At 45.7% G+C, this 23,088-nt stretch overlaps 1 protein-coding gene and 1 long non-coding RNA gene across 2 annotated transcripts in view; one reads left to right on the plus strand and one right to left on the minus strand.

Moving 5' to 3' along the window:
* Itih5 (inter-alpha-trypsin inhibitor heavy chain 5) overlaps nt 1-22,382 on the minus strand; it is a 100,045-nt gene extending 77,663 nt beyond the window's left edge. Inside the window, exons 1-2 of the mRNA XM_039096454.2 lie at nt 22,106-22,382; nt 9,763-9,807 (exon numbers count right to left, since the gene is read on the minus strand). Coding sequence (XP_038952382.1) covers nt 9,763-9,807; nt 22,106-22,195 — 135 coding nt within the window. The 5' untranslated portion in view covers nt 22,196-22,382. The remainder of the gene's footprint in view (nt 1-9,762; nt 9,808-22,105) is intronic.
* LOC134482738 (uncharacterized) lies at nt 4,484-6,362 on the plus strand. The gene is made up of 2 exons (XR_010059237.1): nt 4,484-4,566; nt 6,068-6,362. It is a non-coding gene; the product is annotated as an uncharacterized LOC134482738 (long non-coding RNA).
* Nucleotides 22,383-23,088: the final 706 nt, after the last annotated feature.

A 23,088-nucleotide genomic window follows, 5' to 3' on the forward strand; every position in this document is an offset into this window, starting at 1 on the left:
GTATTTCAAACTCCCTTCAGATCCCTCCACTCATCTATAGGGACGGGTAATCTGCAGTATGTAGACCACCCCCTCACTCCAGTCCATGAATGCTTATTGAACACAGCCATACGTCCGTGCATTTGCATGATCTAAGGACGCTTTGGTGCTAACACCGTAGAGCACAGGAGTTACATTGCTGTAACAGAGGACTTAATTATTTACTATCTGCTTTCCTGTAGTTTGTTCATCCTGGTATCCTCCGTTAAACGGTATAACCGGATATTAGTTACTCAAACACCTTTACTGACTGATGTATTGTAGGGAGAGTATCTTCCATTCTTTTACTCATAATCATTTTAAATAGTCAAGTTTGGAAAATATTAAATAGTTGAGAATTTGGGGGGCATCTCTGTCTGGCATTTGAATGAGACTATACTCTACTAGCAGTGATGAAGGCTGCCTCTTCTGATCTGTCCTCTAGTTCACCCCTGACTTGACCAATCTCAGATGCCTCATTGGCCTGAGGCTGGCAGACCCAAGTTTCCACGTATTTTAGCATGCTTTTTTCTTATTCCAATCCTATTTCACTGATTTATGCCCTGTACGCTCTAGATTAAAAATGGCTGCCATCTTTTTCTCCGCACTTAGAGGAGGGATGTCAGTAACATGGTAGAAACAGCCCATGTGTCCATCAACAGGTGAACTGATATGCAAAAAGAAATATAGGTTACAATGTAACCTATGCACCCCTGAAAAAGGAAGGCGGTCCTGTCATGCCCTCCAATAGGAGTAACTCTTGAAGCCATAATGCTAATTGAAAATAATAGACACAGAGAGACAAGTAATGTATGAAGCCACCCACAGGCAGTAGCTAATGAACATCAGAGTTCACAGTAACCAGCAAAGAAGGGAACTGGGGTTTATTAATAGTATAGAGTTTCCATTTAGCAAAGAGTTCTGGAGATGTATGTACTGCTAACACACTTAATGACACTAAGCTATCGTCTGAAAAAGAGTTAAGATGGTGTGATGGTTTATATATGCTTGAGCCCAGGGAGTGGCACTATTAGAAGGTGTGGCCCTGTTGGAGTGGGTGTGGCCCTGTTGGAGTGGGTGTGGCCTTGTTGGAGTGGGTGTGGCCCTGTTGGAGTGGGTGTGGCCTTGTTGGAGTGGGTGTGGCCCTGTTGGAGTGGGTGTGGCCTTGTTGGAGTAGGTGTGTCACTGTGGGTGTGGGATTTAAGACCCTCATCCTAGCTGCCTGGAAGATGGTCTTCCACTAGCAGCCTTCAGATGAAGATGTAGAACTCTCAGCTCCTCCTGCACCATGCCTGCCTGGATGCTGCCATGTTCCTGCCTTGATGATAAGGGACTGAACCTCTGAACCTGTAAGCCAGCCCCAATTTAAATGTTGTCCTTATAAGAGTTGCCTCGGTCATGGTGTCTCTTCACAGCAGCAAACCCCTAACTAAGACATTATACCTATGTTTCTGCAACAATAAAGTAAAAGAGTAGCTGAATTGCTACAGGTCCCAAAATACGGACCAGCACGGCCCACTGGCCAGGCTGTCCTCCTTAGCTATGTATGGATTTTCTTCAGGCCAAATGATATAAATGTTGGTACAATAGTCAGGAAGACAGATGTGGAAATGAGTCAGTAAGCAGTTTATTTGTGCTTCACTGGTTACATAGCACAAACACATGTGGATGGACGCGCGCTGTTTCCTGAACGGCTCCTCTGCATGGCTGATGAACCTCTACCAACAAAACCCACTCGTTCACAGATTCACTTGGGCAAACAATAAATTCGACAAGAGTGGCCATCCACAGCAGTACACGCCTTATTCTACCACTAGAATGGAGAGTCAGAAAGGGGTCCCACCTTCACCACCTCATGAGGAGAGACAATGAAGACCAGCTTCAGCATATCCAATACAGGACGGCATATGGAATTACACTTTTCCTTTTGACCACCAATGTCTTTGTTTCTCCTCCCATTGTGAGGTGAAGTTTCATTTCTCATTGAGTCTGGACCTTGGCAGTTTGCATCCTCTACAGGAGATGCCGGAAGTTGTATTTGAGAGCTACAAGGTCAGGCTACAAGCCTGGTTTTTATCCAGGTGTCCTGAATTCCTTCCTAAGAGCTGCAGTTACTAGGTATTGACCTGCTCGGAGGCCACACACAGAAATCAGAGTTCACCATGCGAGCTCCAAACATCCTTGCCAAGCTCAGCATGCGGGAAACCTGTTCTGAACTGCCATGTCAGCCCACCTACTAGACAAATACCTCTGAGTGACTTCTGTCTACAGTGCATGATGATCCCTGCCCTAGTCCTTTCTCTGACATCATGCAAGATGGCTGCCATTGTAAGCCATGGAATTTTGCAGCAAGGTTTTTACACAACAGCAGAAGACAGATGTGCCTATGTAATATCTGTAGTATTTGAGTTTGCCGTTTAGTGCAGCTTCACCTTAAGTGGAATTTAGTTACTTTTTTTGTGTGTGTGATTGCATGTTCTGTAAACTAGACTTCTAAATCAAAACTGCCCTTGAGGGACTGGCAAGTCAGTGAAGTGTCTGTCACTTAAGTATAAAGAGATTCCCTACCACCCATTTCAAGGGAAGGGTGGTGTACGTCTATATTCCCAGCTCTGGGGACACAGATTCAGTAAGATCCTTGGAGATCACTGGCTAGCCAGTCCAGCCAGTCTAGCCAAATTGATGAGCTCCACGATCACTGAGAGACAGTGCCTCAAAAATAAGAACAATTGAGAACGGTTAAAGGTACCCAGCAGTGACCTCTGCCCCCCACGTGCACATGGACACAAATGCACACCTGCACACATCTGTATGGACACACATACTCCACCACACTCTGAAATCCCCTTGAGATCTCTTTTGAAGAGCTCAGTGGTACAAATTATAAAGACGAGGTGTAGAAGGAAAGATGCTCTCAAGCTGGGCCTTTCTTTGTCATTTACCCTGTGACTTTACCACACCATTAGCCCACGATGACCTTTGGAAGCCCTGGTTCCCCGTCTTGGGCCTCTCCTTAAAGGATTCTAGAGATAGACCTTCTGCATACAGCATTTACACTGACATTTGCTAGATACCAAGGGAACTCCCACAGTATAATAGAACTATATTTATTATAGAACCCCCAAGTAAATATAATTAATACAAATTGGTCCTTGCTGCTGACTCAGAAGGTAGTTGTGACAGTTACTTGTCCTCCAATAAAGTGTAAACTCTGAGGACACGGAACAGCATCTATCTCTATGCTGTTGTTGCAGTTACATATTGCTGAAAAAAGTTCTCACCAACTTTTCATATGAGTATTTTGCTTAAAATTTTGGAACTTGCCCTTGGACACAGGCTTTTTCAATGTATGACTTAACAGAAGTTTATAATCCTTTAAATAAAAATGTTTTTCTTTTGGTAGATATTTCTGGTCCAGTATATTTTTTCAAATAATTAAGAAGTTTGTTCCTTTGGTACATGTAATGCTGTGTTTGTTTATTCTTGATTTTGAGATAAGAAATGATTTCATTGAGTTGTAAATGTTCAGGAGCTGACAACTGATTGCTGCTAGGAGGGACCCTTGGTAGCTTGACCACAATGGAAAGCCAACATTGACTTAATTTATTTAGAGGAAGGAAGAGGAGGAAGAGAAGGAGAAGGAAAGGAAGAGGAAGAAGATGCCACAAACTTAGGTGGATCCCAGAGGAGTTGGGGATCTCAAAGAAAATATTTTAGGTTACTAAATAAATATGTAATGAACTAAAGTTGTTTTTTTAAAACAATGCCATAAAATAAAATTGAGTTTTGGGAGATGGCATAGCAGTTAAGAACACTTGTTGCTCTTCCAAAAATCCATGTTTGCCTCCCAGAACTGGGTGGCTTACAACCACCTGTAACTCCAGTTCCAAGGGTCCAACATACCCTCTTCGGGTAACAAGAATTCTCTCTCTCTCTCTCTCTCTCTCTCTCTCTCTCTCTCTCTCTCTCTCTCTCTCTCTCTCTCTCTGTCTGTCTTCCCCTCTCTCAAAAGTGAATAAAGGAACCATGAGAAATCGGGACTAGAGAGATGGCTTCCTGGGTAAAGGAACCTTCTGCCAAACCTGCTGGCCCACATTCAATCCCTGGCATTCAGATATTGTTAAAAGAGAACTGATTCCCACAAGTTAACCTCTGACCTCCGTCTGCGTGCTATGGCACACGTGTGCCCCCACATATGTCAAATGAATCAGTGAAAGGCAATAAACCTGAAAAATCAGAAGGTGCCCAAGAAAATATTAATTTTATTCTAGTCATTCAGGACTAAAATAAAGATTATGGGTAGCGCTGAGTTTCCACAGTATTACATCAAGACCATGAGCCACAGTTTATGGGTCCAAGGAGACAGGTTGGAAGAGTGTTAGGATCTATTTTAGTTTTGCAGCTTCGGCCCAGTTACTGTTTTCTCAGGAGTTCCTCAACTTTGCCTCCTGCGGAAGCGGCTTCAGTCTCGGATCGCTCAGAACCAAGTGCGCATGTGCAACTGTTAGCAACCCCCTGCTCCTACTGCAGTAAATACGCAAACACATGGTGAGCGGGAACCACACCATGGCTACTACTCTGTCCCTCTCTATCTTCCTTTTTCTTTCCTTCCTTCTCCTTTTTCTTTCATAGATCTCAGTAGGGAACCAACTTGGGGCTGAAAAAATGACTCGGCCATTAAAGTTCTTGCCAGGAAGTCAGGATTCCCGTCTCCAGAGCCCGTGTAAAGAAATCCTGCCTGGGGGTGAACGCTGGTTATGTCAGTGCTGGGGAGGCAAAGAGGGTTCCCCAGGCTCGCTGGCAGCCCACCTAGCTAAGTCAGTGAGCTCCAGGTCTATGGGAGACTCTGTATCTCAAATCCCAAGATGGACAACTCCTGAGGAACAATGCCCAGGAGACCTCTGCCCTCCACACATACATGCACAAATTTACATATTCACCCTGCCCCCCCAATATTTCCATGAGCCCACAAACACACATACGCACAGACATCCTAAAATGAAAAGAACTTTAAAAATATTGGTGGGGTTGAAATGAATCTTCTGATTCCTGAACAATTAAAAAGTATCTATTTCAGGAAGCAATAAAGTGTTCTAAGCTAATTTTTAAAAGAACTACTACAGGCCAAATTTCTGAAGGTTTGAGAAGAAATAGTCCATCTGGCCACTTACTTCAAGGCACTTTAGTTATATTTGGAAGAAAGGGGGAACGCGAAACAATGTACCAAGCTATAGGAGGGAGATGTATGTGTATAATGGGAAAGGCAGGGGGAGAGAGAGATACACACTGAATAACACGAGGAGATGCCACAGGAACCATTTCTACCAGACCTTCCAGAGCTCAGAAGAAAGATAAATGGCTGTGGGCCAGCTCGACGGCAGACCCTCTCACATGCACGGGCGCTAGGGTGTTTTCAGTGGATTCTGAAACTGTAGATGGTGGAAGAGTATGAAAGGGGGGTTCTGGAGAGAGAATGGTGCAGTGGTAAGGACGCCTCCCTAACATGCATGAAGTCCTGGGTTCAGTCACCAATAAGGAAGGGTGGGAGGGAGTGGGGGGAAGATGGGAGGAAGGAGGGGGAGAGAGGGGGAAAAGGAAGGGAGAGGAAGGAAGGGAGAAACAAAGAAAGAATGAGGAAGAGCGAGAGCGAGAGCGAGAGCGAGAGCGAGAGAGAGAGAGAGAGCACGCAAAAAGTCATGAAGCAAACCATGCTCGTTTCTGATGTAGTGACTACACCAGATTTAGTTAGGACAGAGTCACAGTGAGAAGCATATTGGCTAAGGGGGTGACGTGTGGGCGAATGGGTCTGACACCAGAAAGCAAACACAGGGCTCTGCATGGCAGAAGTGTGTGGAAACTTGTCATCAAAGGAAGACTATAAAAGGGTGGCCACAAACTTTCCCGATATAGTTCTTAGAAATTCAACATGGTCTCCACATTTTTATATAAATAATTATTTTGTTTGGAGATGTCAACTGGAAAATACAAAGCAAAAGAAAGCTTCTCGTGACATAATATAATTTCTTCATTATTTTTTTTCCCTCCAAAGCCAACCCAGATGGAAAAGTGGTTTGAGGCAGGGCGTGCCTTAATTAGCTGCCTGAGGGACCAGAGGTTCGGGTATGACTCATGGGAGTCCTTAGCTTCGAGCCACCCAGAGGATGTCCTGAATTACCCAAGTTGCCATCTGGAAATGTCGCTGTGGAATGTTACAGACATCAGCTGCCAGAGCTCAGTTCAGGCCCCTCTTCCTAGAAGATTATTAACCCTTGGGTGCTTGGTTCTAGACTAATCATTCTTTAATAGAAATAAATAAATAAGATTATTTAATTACTTTTATTTTATATATGTGTTTGCCTATATTTATGTATGTGAATCATATCCATGTCTAGTGCCCATAGAGCGCAGAAGAGGACATTGGAAACTCTTGGAAATGGATTCATAGAACCTTGTGAGCAGCCATGTACACGCCAGGAACGGAACTCAGGTTCTCTGGAAAAGCAGCCAGTACTCCTAACTGCTGTGCCATCCCAGAGGTCTCCTGGCCCAACCATCATTTGCAGCCATTAGGAGTAGCCACTGGGGTAGCTCGAGAAACCGGCTACCCTCACTCTTCCTTGTTTTACAGAGAAGATGGGAATGGATTGACTGGATTCTAGGTCTGATGAGCTTGACTCAACCTTAAGGCCTCCTGTTCTTCCCAAAAGCTGTGCAGTGTGTGTCGTCACTGATGAAGTCTCCTTGCTTGCTGTATTCACCTGGGGGAAACCATTCCCTCCCCACCATGAAAACGGTGACATAACACGATGCCAGCCCCAATTCACCTGTTCACATTCATACAATCTACCCAGCAATGCCTCCTGACATTTAGAGATAAGCAGGAACCTATCTCTCTCTGTCCAGGGAGAAGCAGCATTCGGTCACCTGAAAATGACACTCTGTGCTGTGGAGACAGAAACAGATAGAAGCAGCGTCCACGAGAGACCAGTGGTCAGCACCAAGTCCCAGCTGTCCTGACTAATTTCTATATAGTATATGAGGCCATTTTCATATAAAAACATACTTTGTACACATTGCCGTCTCGGCCATTGCCTGCCTCCCATCAGTCCCCTTTAACCTTCTGCTTTCACAACATCTATACATAAATGGTTTTATGTATCTGTAAGGTCTAGAACCCACAAGTGAGAGGAAACATGCGCTATCTGTCGTTATGAGACTGGCTCAGCTCCCTTAATTCGCTTCTCTCCACTTGCATCCACGTCCTGGCAGATGACGTAACCTAGCATTTGAGAATGTCTTCCTGGAGAGACTCCTCCCCTCGCTGTAGAGACAGAGGTGACGGCCGTGCTACTACACCTTCAACACACTAACTAGGACCCGCACTGCTGACCACCTCCTCTACCAAACTCTCCCACAGAAAACCAATACTGGCTCTGCCCCATGTCGCCCCCAGAAGCTCACACTGGGCAATGAGGGGCAGCTATTACAGCCAAGAGCTGCCAAAACAACGCCAAGTGTCCAAACCGAAGCTAACGGGGCACATCCACCCGCTCACACATTCCTTCCCATGAAAATCCTGATAGATGCTCTGGGCTGTGCTCATCCACTTAGCCCACCCACTGTTTCCTGACATGCTTCCGCGTAGAGGACAACTTCTGTTACCAGCGACATGTGAGTATATTTATTCCCCCACAGCAATCATTTCAATGTTTGTATATCACACCACATCGCAATAAAATAATCCTTGGCACTGAGTTCAGAATGCCTTCTCCCAAAGGGCTACCAAGAAGGAATCCTGCTGTCAGAGGGTAGAAAACACGAGTAAATTGCTTTGATAAAGCTAGCCGGCGTCTCTTAGGCATGGTGGAAGCTCGGATACAAAGACGTCTCCGATATTCAAATTGCAATATCTGTATGTATATGCATGAGCATGCATGTGTGCATGTGTTCGTGTGTGTGCATGCTCGTGTGTATGTGTGTCCAAGGACTTCTACAGAAAGAGGAATCTGACTAGTTCTAAACATAACCAAGCAGGTCTCTGTGGTCCGGACATTGGCGAGAGACTGCTAGTTGATGCTGCTCAGTTTCTGTTCATCGATTAAAACCTGGAACATTCTGAGCTGCCTACTTTCTATTCACTACTAATAATCTGTAACATACTGAGAGCTACGGTTGGTGGGGGAGACTCCAGGCACAGGCAGAAGCCAGATCATGCAATCTCACATGAATAAATGCACATGCTATGTTTAGAGTTTTAGCCTCGAGGTAGGGAATTGCAGAACTCATGGCCTGTGTGTTACTCCTGGAAAGACCCTCCGTGGATAGAGCTCACATTAAGACACGAGTGATGCATGTGAAGACTTAGAAAGTTTAAGAGATGTCTAGGAAGATTCGAGAGGTCATATGATCAGTGCAGGTGATACGGTCATGAAAATCTTTGTAACTGCCAGGCACAGTGTCCCATACACGCCAGCAATCCTCCCTACATGTGGGGGATAGAAGCAGAAGGACCAAGAACATCAGGAACCAATGGACAGCTTTGGCTGCATAGAGAGTTCGAGGCCAGCCTGAGATACAGGAGACCCCTTCTAAACACACACACACACACACACACACACACACACACACACACACACACACACACACACACAAAGCATTTTTGATCAATAATGAAACTCAGAGGCTGTAAAAGAAATGATAAACACAGGAACCCAAAAGGCTTACCCAGCAACTACACCAAAACCAAAGTCATTAACTGATGTCATGTTTCTTAGGGAATCTTCCAACTCAGAAGACAGATGTCACCGGCTGCGTGAGCAACCCCAATAAGTTCCCAATTAGGAGGATTTAAACGAATACTAGAAAAGCAGGGCAGGGACTCAATAGCAGCAGTTCAGAGATTAGCTATAGCAGATGGCCAACAACCTATTTTTAAACTGTCAGAATTCGTTCACCGTCAGGGAATGTGTTCACGGACTCCATCGTATGTGGAGAGACCACCCAACTCCCATCACGCAGTGCTTCACTCTGCAAATGCTGTTCACTTGGAAACAAAGCCTTCATACTCCTGAGATATGGTGTTATGGAAAGTAAACAAATGCACAAGATGGATCCAGATTCTCGATTCTTTTTTTTTTTTTTTTTTTTTTTGGTTCTTTTTTTCGGAGCTGGGGACCGAACCCAGGGCCTTGCGCTTCCTAGGTAAGCACTCTACCACTGAGCTAAATCCCCAGCCCCCAGATTCTCGATTCTTAAGTGCAGGTATTTGAAGCTCTGTACAGTGTCTTTGTGGGGATGGGGGCTGTGCTCTCATGAGCATGCAGGCCGAGTACAGAGGAGGCCCTCAGGAGTCCTACTCTATCATTCCCTCTGAGGCAATGTCTCTCACTGAACTCGAGGTAGATGGACACCCAGCAGGCTCTAGTGATCCTTCCGCCCCACACAGCATCTGGGGAATAGGCCGGCATGCAGCTGCAGTAGGCTTTTTACATGGGGGTGGAAATTCTCACTCAGAGCCCCGTGCTCGTGCAGCGGACACTCTTATGCACTGACTCTCTGGCCCCTCTTTTAAGAAAGAATCTCCCTTTGAGAAAACTTCTGATGGACTCAGCAATACCGCCTCAGGCTAGAACTCTTCTCTAAGGAGCAACCCGGGCTTTCAGAAACCTGCATATAAACCGGATCCTGGTTCAAAGGAAGCAGGAGAGTTGGGCCTTTGAAAGCGGTGTCCGAAGATATACGTACCAGCCTCTGCAACAGCCTGAGTTGTCTGGGGACCCTGAGCATGACCTGGAAAGAGAGAAGAAGCATGAAACAGCATGGTGAGCTTTCGTGGACGAGTCACGTGACGGTGTGAAAACCATTCAGGCCCACTCCTGAGCTTGCAAAGTCGTTCTGACTAATTATTATTATTTTTTCTTTCATCAGAGACTGTTTTGCTGGGCTGGGATTAGCATTCATCATTCTAGATCCACTTGCCCTGTGAGGTCATCCTACCTCATCATCTGGGTGTGCCTACATCTGTAACAAGGGTGCAGATGAAGTGACAAGACCTAAGATAGCCATGGAATGCTTCACTCTGCTTCACTCTGTCTTTGACTTGTCATTAAATTCCTTCCTATCATGTTGTCGTATTCAATATTTAATCTCAGTTGGGGGTTTCTATTCCACCCTTAATCATTCAGTTTCCAGATAAAAGACACTCAACTTTTTTTATCTATAAAAAGCTGTTGATGCACTAGAGCTTGGCAGATATCTACCCTCTAATCTATTAAAATCTACTTCCCCATCAATAACCCTGGGCTATAACCTGCTATGTTCTATCTGCAACACTCTTAACTCCGGTTGGCCATTCCTCATGGCCATGTTTTCTGACTCACTTACCCCATGATTTCTTCTCCTCTCTCTACCTTCTCCCTCCTCCCCTTGCCTCTCCTCTGAATCCAAGCCCAGGAACTGAAAACCCTGCCCATTTCTCTCTGCTCAGCAATAAACCCTAGTCATCTTTCTTCACCAATCAGGGATAACTTGAGGGGGAAGGTGACATAGCATCACTTGGGTCTCTGTGAGAATATTCTCATCCCTGGGGGCATCCAGGGCCAGTAGTGAGCATTATGATACATAGCAACGGACCACAACCTCCACAATTGTGTCCATTACATCATGGTAATACAGGCAAGTGGGCCTTCTTCTAGAGAGTGTCCTATTCAGTGAACAATCCTGGGAAACCCAGACACAACATTGAAGTTACCCTGAGTTTTCTTTTTTTTTTTTTTTCTTTTTTCTTTTTTTCAGAGCTGGGGACCGAACCCAGGGCCTTGAGCTTGCTAGGCAAGTGCTCTACCGCTGAGCTAAATCCCCAACCCCCTGAGTTTTCTTAAAGATATTTTTTTTCTGGACAATTTCTTCTATTTTCTCATAGACAAGAGATGGGTACCAAAAATAATAAAACTTTTCTTTAAAAACAAAACAAAAACCACAGTGGCTGGAGACATGTCTTGACAGCAAAGAGCTCTTCAGAGGGCCCAGGTTCTATTCCCAGCACCCACATGACAGCTCAAAACAGTCTGTAACTACAGTTCTTGGAGATCCAATACCCTCTCTGGCCCCCACACGCACCAGGTATACAAGTGGCATACACACACACAGACAGGCAAAGCACTCATACACATAAGAATAAATAAATTTTAAAACTTAAAATCACGGGCTAGAGAGACAGCTCAGCAGCTAAGAGCACTGACTGCTCTTCCAGAGGTCCCGAGTTCAATTCCAGCAGCCACATGGTGGCTCACAACCATCTGTGATGGGATTCAATGCCTGATTCTGGTGTGTCTGACAGTGTACTCACATACATAAAATAAATAAAAATAATTTTAAAAAAGAAAGTATGTTAAGTTTTAAAAAAATTTAAAATCACTGTAATAGTAAACCATTTCCTCTGGGCTGATTTAAAAATTGTAGCTGGCCTTCGAGTGTCACACACAAGAAATTTTTGTTTAAATAAACGATTACTGCTCTGAGTAACAAGTTTTCTTTCCTAGCAACTGGAGAGCATGGAACAGAAAACTGAAAAGCGTACCCGGACATCACATATTTGGAAATCTATTTTGCTTTTGATCATGTGTCTCTGTGTGTGGTGTTTTACACAGGGCAGAGGCTTTGGGTCTCCCTAGAACTGAACTCGGTTCCTCTGTAGGAGCCGAGAGCCCTTGTAAGGCTCCTCTCCAGCCTGAGTTTACACAACGTAAAGTAGTTTTGAGTGTAATTTTTATACTATAAAATTGACTTCCTTCACACACACATAATGTGTCTTACTCTGATAGGAGTGGACAACCGTCACCACAGTTAGGGCAGTCTTTATCATCGTTCTAAAAAGAAACTGAGTTAGTGGGTAAAGACATCGTTGCACAAGCATCAGGACTTGGGGTTAATCCCAAGTATCCACATAAAAGGCCAGGTATGGCAGCACACATGTATAGCCCCAAGGCTGCTGGGGAGTGCAGTGGACACACCAGGATTCCTGGAACTTGTTGGTTAGCCAGCTAGGAGAAGCAGCAAGCTTGAGAGAGAGAGAGAGAGAGAGAGAGAGAGAGAGAGAGAGAGAGAGACTCTATCTCAGACAATAAGGGAGAGCAATGTGGCAGGAAACCTGATGTGGACTCACTCCACACACACATGCATGGGAGTACACCCGTGCGTGCACACACACACAAGCACATGTGCACAAACACACATGTGCATGCATGTGAGTGTGCACACACACAAGCACGCACACACATAGCACACGTGCATACACGCACACCCACACACACCCGCACGCACGCACCTTGCACCCTCTGGTGATCACCTCTCAATCCCGCACCCCCAGCCTTCAGCAACCACTAAACTGTTTAACCCAGTCGTGTTCGTTTTGATCAGTTTATATAAATGGAATCATATACCATGTATATATTTACATGTCTTGTTTTTTATTTTACATAGTGGTCTTAAGGCTCATTTACACGGTAGCAGACACTTCTTTATTATTGTTGAATAATACTCCATTGTGTAGATATACAACGTTTTGTGTACGTATACAGCATTTACCATTTTATCTGCTTGGCAACTGGTGGGCAGTTATTGCTTCTCTTTAGCTGGTATGAATGATTCATAACTTGAATGAAACACACACAGGCAATCTTTCCCGAGGATGTAGAGACGTGGCTTTATTTTTCTATAAGTGAAATTCCTATTTCATGCGGTAAATTTGACTTTTAAGAAACTGTAAAACTCTCTAAAGCAGGTATACATATATTCCCATCTATGTTTATATCCTTCAGTTAAAAACTCTAGTTACAGGAAGGTAAATAGTAGAGGGGAATTACTAGAAAACTAGAATGTATAACTTTTAAAACCGCTGTTATTAGTTGAAAATAACCTAAAACTATTCCCAGCCTGTGAGTCATGAGCCCTTTGGGGATTGAACAATCTTTTCTTAGCGGTTGCCTAAGACCAATGGAAAACACAGACATTTACATGACGATTCATAACAGTAGCAAAATTACGGCTACGAAGTAACAACGAAATAATTTTATGGTTGTGGGGAGGGGGGTCACCACAATGTGAGAAACTGTATTAAAGGATTACAGCATGGGGAAGGTTGAGAACCACTGGCCTGAAGTATCAATTAAAAGTAGTTTGGTTAAGTACACCATGATACCCTGGGGACCAGAGGTGGCACAGTTGGCAGAGTGTTTGCCACACAGACACAAGGACATGAACTTGGGCCCAGAATCCCCCATAAGAACCCAAGCATAATGGCTTCCTTGTGAACCTGGTGCAGGAAAGACCAAAACTGGGCTACTGGGGGTTGACTACATGGGGAGATAGACGGGAGGACCCAGGGGCTCTCTGGCCATGGTCAGACGGCAATATGGGGATCCCAGGGCTCACCGGCCATCAAGCATAGCCTGAAGAGCCTCAGGCTCCACTGAGAGACCCTGTTCTGAAATCCAAGACAGGTGAACATCTTCTGAAAAGTGCCACCCTAAGTGGACCTCTGACCTCCACATGCAGACATACTAAACACACACACACACACACACATACACACACACACACACACACACACACACACACACACACACGCACTCATATGCACACACACAATGTCACAGAAATACTAAAAATAGCAAAGATGATCTATATTTATTGACCAACAGGTATATTACTGGGTTTCAACACTGCTCGTTATATATATTTCTGGCTGCTCTCTGCTTGAAAGATCACTTGCTGTGGCCAAATGGAGCCATGGGACAAGCTCTGGCCAAAATGTTATAGATGTAAGCAGTGCTTACCATTTCCGGACCGAGTGTAAATTATAGATAATCTGAAGAATTAGGATGAGATCTCGAACCTTCAGAGCTGCCTGCTCCCTCCGAGACAGTAATTGGCCACATTAGGGGTAGACGTGGTCCCCCAGAAACTTGTGACCACCTGTTCCATTGTCAGGCCCCAACGGAGTAGTTGTAGAAGCAAGAATAAAATGTGTGTTACAGAAGACGGTCGTATACAGGGTTCTCTGTTGTCAGTCACGATCGGCTTTGCTCAAAGTGCCACACTCACCAAACACTCGAAAGTGCTAACCCAGAGAACAAAACTACATCTGACGCGGTTAGCAGTTTAATGTGTCGAGTGTATTCCGACATGCTAAGGGGTACTGCTTTGGGGTGGGTGAATTCTCCCCATTTATATTTTTCTTTGGTCTTTGACAAATCAGAAAATGCTACTTCCCTATCAGAAGGGGCAATAATTATATCTACATTTCAAAACTAACAGGAGGTCTGCTGAGATTACACAGTGGGTATAGGCATTTGCTGCCGAGCCCAGTGACCTGACCTGAGTTTATCCTCCAAGACCCACACACTGGTCACAGAGGACCAACCAACTCCCACAAACTGTCCTCCAAAACACATGCATCATGGCACGCATGTGTGTGCATGCAAACACACACACACACACACACACACACACACAAATAAATACTTTTTTAAATTAACCAAGAGTACAATGGAGACATCACCATCCTTTCTCTTATTCCTGACTATGTGACCACCGTACAGCCTGCTTGAAGAGAGAAACTTGGGAGACTTAGGATGGCAGCAGCTGACCCCGCCCCAGGTGGGAACAAGATCTCCCTGAGGAGAAATCTGCTTGTTTTCTAAAGCAAAGGGAGATTAAAAAAAAGGGGGGGTCAAACCAGTATAAGGACCCAGGGCAAGTGCTTTACTGATTCTCAGTTCGCTTTGGGTCTTTCCCTCCCTAAATTGTAGAACAGGCAGGGGAGCGCCTTAGACAATTCCTGCCAAAAAACAGCCTCTCTCAGCCTCAAGTCTGTCGCTTGATCTAAAGTATGTTCTTTGATGTCTCCTCCTTTGCAAAATATGGTTTTCAACAAAACAAGCAGACTCGAAGGAAAACCAGAGAAGCTGGGGAGTTTTTTTTTGTTTTGTTTTGTTTTGTTTTGTTTTCTTCATTTTTGAGATGACTATCTAGCTTCTCAGGGGATCGCCATGGCAACACTTCAGTCCAAGTTTAAACTCAAGCTGACCCAGGACTGAATCTTTCTGGTACAGGCAGATTGACCGGTGCCAGCCAGGCCAAGAGGTGGAAATGGCACTGATGTCACCATCATTGTTTTCGGCTAGGAATTTTTATCCTTTTTGTTGTTTGAGGATTTCTTTTTCCTCCTTTATCTTCAAAGAACCTGGGGGGGGGGAGCGATTATGGACAGAAAAGTAAGAGGCTTCCAGATCTAAGGCAAGGAAGGACCACAAATAGCTTAGGAGTCTCCATGGATTTCTTTGTAACTCCAAACCATAGGCCCAAGAGATGGCTCAAGTGGGCTTTGCCTAGCAAGCAGAGCGTTTCGCCTCAACATCAGATCGCAAGACGCCGGGACTGCAGCACTTACCATGACGTGTGATGTGTTAGGTGTGTAGGCCAGTGAGTTGGCTCATGGAGTGAAGTTACCTGATGCTAAACCTGCAGATCTGAGTTCCATCTCTGGCACTGACACAGAGGAAACAGAGAGTGGAGACTCTCCCTCAAGCTGGCCTCTGACTTCCACACACAGACGAAACCACAAACATACACACAAATAGATAAACAAGTTTTTAAATTTGCTTTGCTATCCAAAGCCACATTATACAATAAGCAAGTTAAATGAGAGGGGGAGAACGAGGAAGGAAGGAAGGAAGGAAGGAAGGAAGGAAGGAAGGAAGGAAGGAAAGAAAGAAAGAAGGAAAGAAGGAAAGAAGGAAAGAAGGAAAGAAGGAAAGGAGGAAGGAAAGAAGGAGGGAAAGAAGGAAGGAAAGAAGGAAGGAAGAAATAATTAAATACAATAACAGACCCAGTACAGGTACATGTATAAGTTGTGGGGGAAAAAAAACAAAAAACAAAACACAAAAACAACATCAAGTTAACAAAATCCTTGAGTAGTGGGAGGCTTTGAGGAAATCACAGGATGGCTAGAACTAGCTGTGTAGGGTTGGATGGAAAGGAAGAATTTTTTAAAAAGAACTAGGTTCTCTAGAGAAGCATGCTCAGAAACCATCAGCTGCATGGTGCCCCTGCCCCTTGGGCTCCTGTGGACCTGGCAGTAAGTCACCACTGGGAGCTAGCTCCCCTCAGATGTGCTTACCACCCGGAGCTAGCTCCCCTCAGATATGCTCACCACCCGGAGCTAGCTCCCCTTCAGATGTGCTCACAGCAAAAATGCAACAGAGCTTGAGTTTGGAATGACTGCCTCTTCTTCATCGTCTATTAGTAGAAGTATATGTTTGAAACAGAATCTTCTAAAATCACGGGTGCTGCTCTCTGTCTCTCCCAGGGTCTATCTCAGCGTTCAATCGTGCTTCAGCCAGCAATAGAGAAAGGAGGTTGAGATACTCTTCCATGAGTCTCAGCTCTAATGTGGATTCCGGATGTCTGTCAAAGACCTACATGTTGGAGGCCTGGTCTCCAGCTTTTTGCTGTTGGAATGCGGTGGGACTTCAGCAGTGGGAAGCCTTTGCGACATGAGGGAGAAATGCTGGGAAGAGGGTATGGGAAGCGAGCTCTACTGTTTGCAATAATTCCCAGCCAAGACATAAATGTACTTGCTCTACCACGTGTCTCTGAATTGTCTCACACAGGTTTCAAGCAATAGGACCAGCTTATGAATGGATCAGAGACCCTGAAACTGTGAACCAAAGTACATCCCTGTCTTCACAGATTGATTACTAGTACCTGTTAAAGCATCACAGACCTGAGTAGTGTAGTTCATCAGTGGGAAAGTATGAGGGACTCAGGAGGAGAAGAGGGGGGAAGGGGAGGGGAGGGAAGGGGAACAGGGGAGGGGAGAGGAGGAGAGGAGAACAAGGGAGGGGAGGGGAACAAGGGAGGGGAGAGGAGGGGGAGGGTAGGGAAAGAGAGGGGAGGGGAAAGGAGAGGGAGGAGAGGTGAAAAGAGGGGAGGGGAAAGGAAGGTAACAGGGGAGGGGAGAGGAGGAGAGCAGGGGGTGGGAGGGGAACAGAGTAGGGAAAAGGAGGGGAACAGGGAAGGGGAGGGTAGAGGAGAGGCCTAGAATGTCTTTACTGTTTCTTGCTCTGGATGCTTGAGAATGATTGGCTGGTACAGAATGGAAAGGTGGGTCCATTCTCTTTTGAGCTCTATCCAGGGGTCCCTGAATCTAGGTCCCACAACACATGTGAGGGATGTTTTATTAATGCCAACCTCAGCAGGCCTCTTGAGCATACCAAAGTCACCCTTCCTAGCGGGGTAAGGATGAGAAAGTGAACCACCAGCCAACACCGTACCTCTGAGGGCCTTCAGAACGCTGACGGCAAGACCCAGCCACAGAGCAACCACTGCCTTAGAGAGCTGCTATAGACCCTCAAACAAAATTGAGGCTGGAAAATTGAAAAGTCACTTGAGGTTGCAATTATCCCAGGTTGAGTGCTGTGAGTCTGAGTCTGGAAGGGTTGGGAAGGACAACATGAAAAAGTTAAGGACAGACAGACAGACTGACTGGCTGACTGACTTCTGAATCCAGTTTCTAGTTTTAGGAGCTCAGATGTACTCTTCTGGTTTCCAAGAGTACCTGGTACACATATATACACTCAAGCACACACACACACACACGCACGCACAGAGAGAGAGAGAGAGAGAGAGAGAGAGACAGAGACAGAGACAGAGACAAAGACAGAGACACAGAGAGTAAAACTAAAAGTAGACACAGCAAGCCCCTGAGGAACGATATCCAAGGCTGCTCTTAGGCCGCCATACACGTGAACACACAGCTGCGTGTGCAGCTCCATACACTTGCACACACATATGCATACACAGAAGAGAAGACAAAAAAAGGAGGGGGGAGGAAAAAGAAAAAAACCAATGAGTGGCTTAGGACACGCCCGTCTTGCTTCTCCACTCCCCAAAACTCTCAGAGGATCCGGTGCCTCTTTCTTCTAAGCCAGCCTCAGATGCAGGCATTACCGATTGACTTCAGACTGCACATTAAACAAGAGCTTTTTATGGATGAGCACCCAGAATTTTGAGAAATATGAGACTTGGGAGCACAAAGTCACATACAGTTCATCGCCCAGCCTCAGGCCGACCCCGCCCTTCCTTTACACCCTCAGGACATGAGATATGGCTGGTTGGGGAGTGAGCGCACTGCTGGAATGTCTCCCACATCTCTTCCCCCACCTCGGCCCCACCTCAGCAACCCCATCCTGTACACGGAGAGAGTGTAATGGAGAGGCCGGTTGCCTGCAGAGCTTTTCCTGGCTTTACTTACTAGAGAGCTGAAGCAAAAGTTCTCTCGATTCCAATGAGAAGACAAGCCAGCCAGTGCAACTGTGTGAGGAGGTGAACATTTGGGAGGTTTGAAAATGGGACGCCCGGTGGACACTTAGGACCAGCATGTGCTGAGCAGACGTTGTGTCATGAGCATTAGACTGACATATCAGCCTGGAAGTGGCCTGCTATAAGGAAGGCTCCCTGGGAGCCTTAGCTTCAGGGCTCAACAATCCTGAGTTTTGAGGTCTGCATGTATAAGCTTATGGACGGCAACTGTGGGTGCAACTAAAAGAAACAAACACACACACACACAGACACACAGAGACACACAGAGATACACACACACATAGACACACACACAGACACACACAGACACACAAACAAACACACATACAGACACACATTCAGACATACACACAGATACACAGAGACACACACAGACATATACACATACATGCACAGACACACATAGACACATACAAACACACAGAGACACACACAGACACAGACACATGCACACATAGACATGCACAGACACACAAAGACACACAAAGACACACAAAGACACACACACACACGTATATGTCATTTGTAGTCATAGCTTCAAATTCTTTCTCTCAAAGGAGTCCTTTAGAATTAAGTTCTTTCCCCAAATGCAGATCCATCCCTCTGTGAGCGAGGATCTATTCACAACCCTATGCTGACACAATGAAAGTGAAAACCAGAGAGGTTATGTTGCTTGCCCAAGAACACACAGCCAGGAGGTAGCAGGGTCCAGATTTGAACCCCACTTAACCTGGTTCCACTTGGAATATTTTTAACCAGAATACTTCATTGCCTCTTTTTTGCCGTAAATAAAGCATTTGGATACCTTTTGTATACTCAGTAACTGATATTATTTCATTTTTTTATTTAAAACTGAGTAAAAACTTTATCCTTACTTTTAAAAACCATATAAATTTAAGACATAATGTGGATACATCAGGAGATAGATGGTTGATTTCATGTAACTTCCTTTCTAATATTAATTCCCTGGCATATTGCTCTTTTGCACTTTCTATTACATTTATTTATTTCCTCTGTAGGGGAGGGAGGCCATAACACATTTGTAGAGGTCAGAGGACAAATTGTGAGAGTCAGTCCTCTCTTTCTACCATGTGGGTCCTGGGAATTGAACTCAGGTCATTGGACTTAATGGCAAGCACTTGTACCCACTAAGCCATATCCCTGGTCCCTGGCGGCTCCTTTTGAGGTAACATTATTTAACCTATGATCCTCCTATCACCAGCCCCATCCCTTCCCATTCATCAACATGGATGGAAAGGAAGCCATGTTTCTGATATTCAATTAACCTCCCAAGTACACAGAGACAGTTGGAAACCATGGATTTTAGCAGTTCCTCTACTAAGGGTCATCTACTTTATAGATGTAGTAGAGGAGGGTGGAAGAAGGAAACTGAATCTAATATGCAAGTAGTGTTTTTCCCCAGTTACAGGTAAATGATCAGAATGGTCACAAAAGTCGATAAGCACGCTCAGTTACATTACAGTTTACATCAAATTTGCATACTAATGTGCATGTGAGCATGTGCTCGAGCTCCTGTGTCTCTCTCTGTGTGTGTGTGTGTGTGTGTGTGTGTGTAATTCATGGCACGTGTGCAAAAGAGTGTCATTCCTCAGGCTTTGACCAGCAGTTTTTGAGATGGGATCACTGGCCTGGAACTTGTCAAACAAGTCAGACTGGTTACCAGTCCCAGGATCCACCTGTGTCCACCTCCCTGACTCTAGGACGACTAGTTGTCCACCAGGGCCTGCCTCGGTTTGCTTTGTTTGTTTCTTTCTTTGTTAATGTGGGGTCTGGGGATTGAACTCAGGTCTTCATGCTTATAAATAAGCTTTGTCCCAGCCCAATTGTCGCCCCAGACCCCTTATCACATTTTAGACGTTTACTAAGTTTGCACACAGCTTCAGAGGTTATCCTTTTTGAGACTAGAACAGTGACTGCGTTCTCACACTCTATGCTAAGAATGTCAGCTCTTCAAACTCTTTCTTATCAGCTCTGGGGATCGAACCCAGAGACATCATTCATCCCAGACAAGCAATATTCCACGCATCCTCAGCCAGTACCTGTCTCTTACGCCCAGAGCTCTGCCTCCCCCCTTCTCCCCCCTCTTACACACACATACACACACACACACACACACACACTAAATTTAAAAGAAAGTAAAAGTACAAATTATTTCCATAGCAGTTTATACCTTAAGGTTTTTAGTGTGTGTGTGTGTGTGTGTGTGTGTGTGTGTGTGTGTGTTGTCTGATTTAGTCATTTTCAAGATAAATGTTACCATGAGTTGAAGACAACAGGAAATCAACAAAATGAGCCAAATCGCATGTTTTGTTTTTTAAAAAAGGAAACTTTGGAACGTGTTAAGCTCACTTGTAGTTGTGGAGACAACATGGCTTGAATCCATCTCTAGTCTCCAGAAAGAGTCTTTGTCTCGGTTCTTCCCACATTCCCTTCCCCTTACACCCTCGAAAAGCTTCAAGAACTTTACCCTGAATTCCTTCCCTCAGCAATTCAGCTGTACAAGCCTACCAGCAGAAGCTGTGTCAAGTGCCAACCCTGCTGGCAGTTTAGAATTCAGATCTGGGTAGCCAAGTCTTAACCACTAAAATATCTCTCATTTATTGAGTGCCTACTGGATACCAGCTCCTTACACAAGCTAGCTAAATCCTTACTATTTGCTCAAAAGGAATTGTAAGACAGATATGATGCACACCTGGGATCCCAGCATTTGGAAGATTCAGGCTGGAAGTCTGAGCGTTCAAAGCCAGCCTGGGTTAATAGCAAGCTCTAGGTCAGTCCTAGCTCCATAGAACAGCATGCCTTGCAGAGAAAACGCATTGCATTTCAAATAAGGAGTGTGCCCAGGACACAGCTGTAAGTGGCAGAGTGGGGACAAGCCTTTCTCTGGACCTAAAACCTACCTTTCTCCTACACCACCACAAAAGTTCGCTTCTCCTACAGGATCCTCACAGGGAGTTAAGGCAAGTCTGTTTGACAGTTTTCGCGAGACTTTTCCAGTGGTCAGACACTTGACTGAACCTTTTCATTTGCAGAGTTTTGGTCATCTGGGCGGTTATGCCGGTTAAAACACAAACGCTGACCTGTGCACCAAGTTACCTGAGCTGTTTTAGTTCTTGACACTGTCTTAATCATGGGACCTCCAGTAAACTACTCAGGATTGATAAGAACCGGAGGGGAAATTGAGTTTTCCCCGTGTTTGGGTGGAGAATATTAAGGTTTCCAGGAGTTGAGGACTTTTAATCAGCTCCTTTCTCCCTAGGTGAGAGCTACAACAGTTTAACCACCTCACACTTCCAAGATGGGAACTTGCAAAGAACTGCTGGGCAGGCGCCTGTCTCAGAAACTTGTAAGGACGGATAGGAATCTGGTAGACAGCGAGAGCCAACGAGAACATTTGATTCTGCAGAACTTTGAAGTTCCCTGCACAGCTCTGCGGGAATCTAGCGGGGGCGGGGGGGGGGGCGCTGAGAGCCACTCAGAAATGGCACAAGTGACCAACAGATGGGAAAGCCCCATGCTGAAGTCTAGGGAAGGGATGATGCAGATGCGGAGGACGGTGATCCCACCTCCTCCTTCCTTGCATCCCACGAATCAATTCCAGCCTGGCCAGAAGCTATATGGCCAAGGGAATTGGAGGGAAGGGACAGAGTCGCGGGATCCCACAGCTCTTTCTCCTACTTACTTGCTCCGAGGTGTCATCCCAGATCTGTGCCTCTTCCTGGGACTCGGAGAAGAGGGGCAACCCCAGGCACAGCCCTAGCAGCAGGAGCATGGCGAAGCCGGAGCGCGCGACCTCTCTGGGACCGGGAAGGATTTTCAGAGAGTTGGAATAGCTGCGGCTGCAAAGAGAAGCGCTCCATTCAGCCCCGCCTCCACCAAAGCCACGCCCATCAAGATCCCCGCCCTCTTTATGCCCTCCAGGCCAGCCGGAGTCCGGTCTCTGCACCACCAGGACCCCAGGCCACGCCTCTCTGTCGCTTGCTGGGTTTAGGAGGCATCCTTGGTTCCGCCCACAACGCGCCCTGTGATCTTTGGCCTCCGAGTTTTGCCTCCCCTGGGCTCTAAAATTGACTGCAGGCCAGCTTCCTGCACGCCACCACCTCCAGGTTCCGACTCCAGCTTGAGTTGCTACTGGGTCCCCACTGTCCCAGGAGGAAAAAACTCCAGACCTGAACCAGTTGTGTGCACAGCGAGGCAAACTTTGCCCTGCTCGAACCCAGTCTTGTCCTCCCATTCTGCAGGCAGTGAACAAACTTCGGTGGAATTTTTCCCTCCTCCTGTAGCTGGCCAACCCTTCCTTCCCGCTTTCCTTCGCTTTATAGACTTATGTAATTCCCTTTGCCAAGGGAGATCAGTACACCGGGCTCACCTGAAGTCTAAAGTTGACAGGGTATCTGCCACCAATGCTGAGTCCTAGTAAGAGATGATGACTGATGGTCTAAGGCACACAAGTTCATTGTCCCAATGGCATTCTGGTATTGGGGGTCAGAAGAGAGAGGCAGAATTGAACCTGTGTGGATGTTGCCTGGGAAATGAATGGCATGATGTCTTGATTATAAAACGTTGATTCTATTTCTGACTTGACACAGGAAAATCGTTTCCTAGGAAGCTGCCACGCCTGATCTTTTGCAACCTGAGGGCAGTCTTTTTGCCCTGTACATATAT

The sequence above is a fragment of the Rattus norvegicus genome, chromosome 17, assembly GCF_036323735.1.
Source record: "Rattus norvegicus strain BN/NHsdMcwi chromosome 17, GRCr8, whole genome shotgun sequence".
Taxonomy (NCBI): domain Eukaryota; kingdom Metazoa; phylum Chordata; class Mammalia; order Rodentia; family Muridae; genus Rattus; species Rattus norvegicus.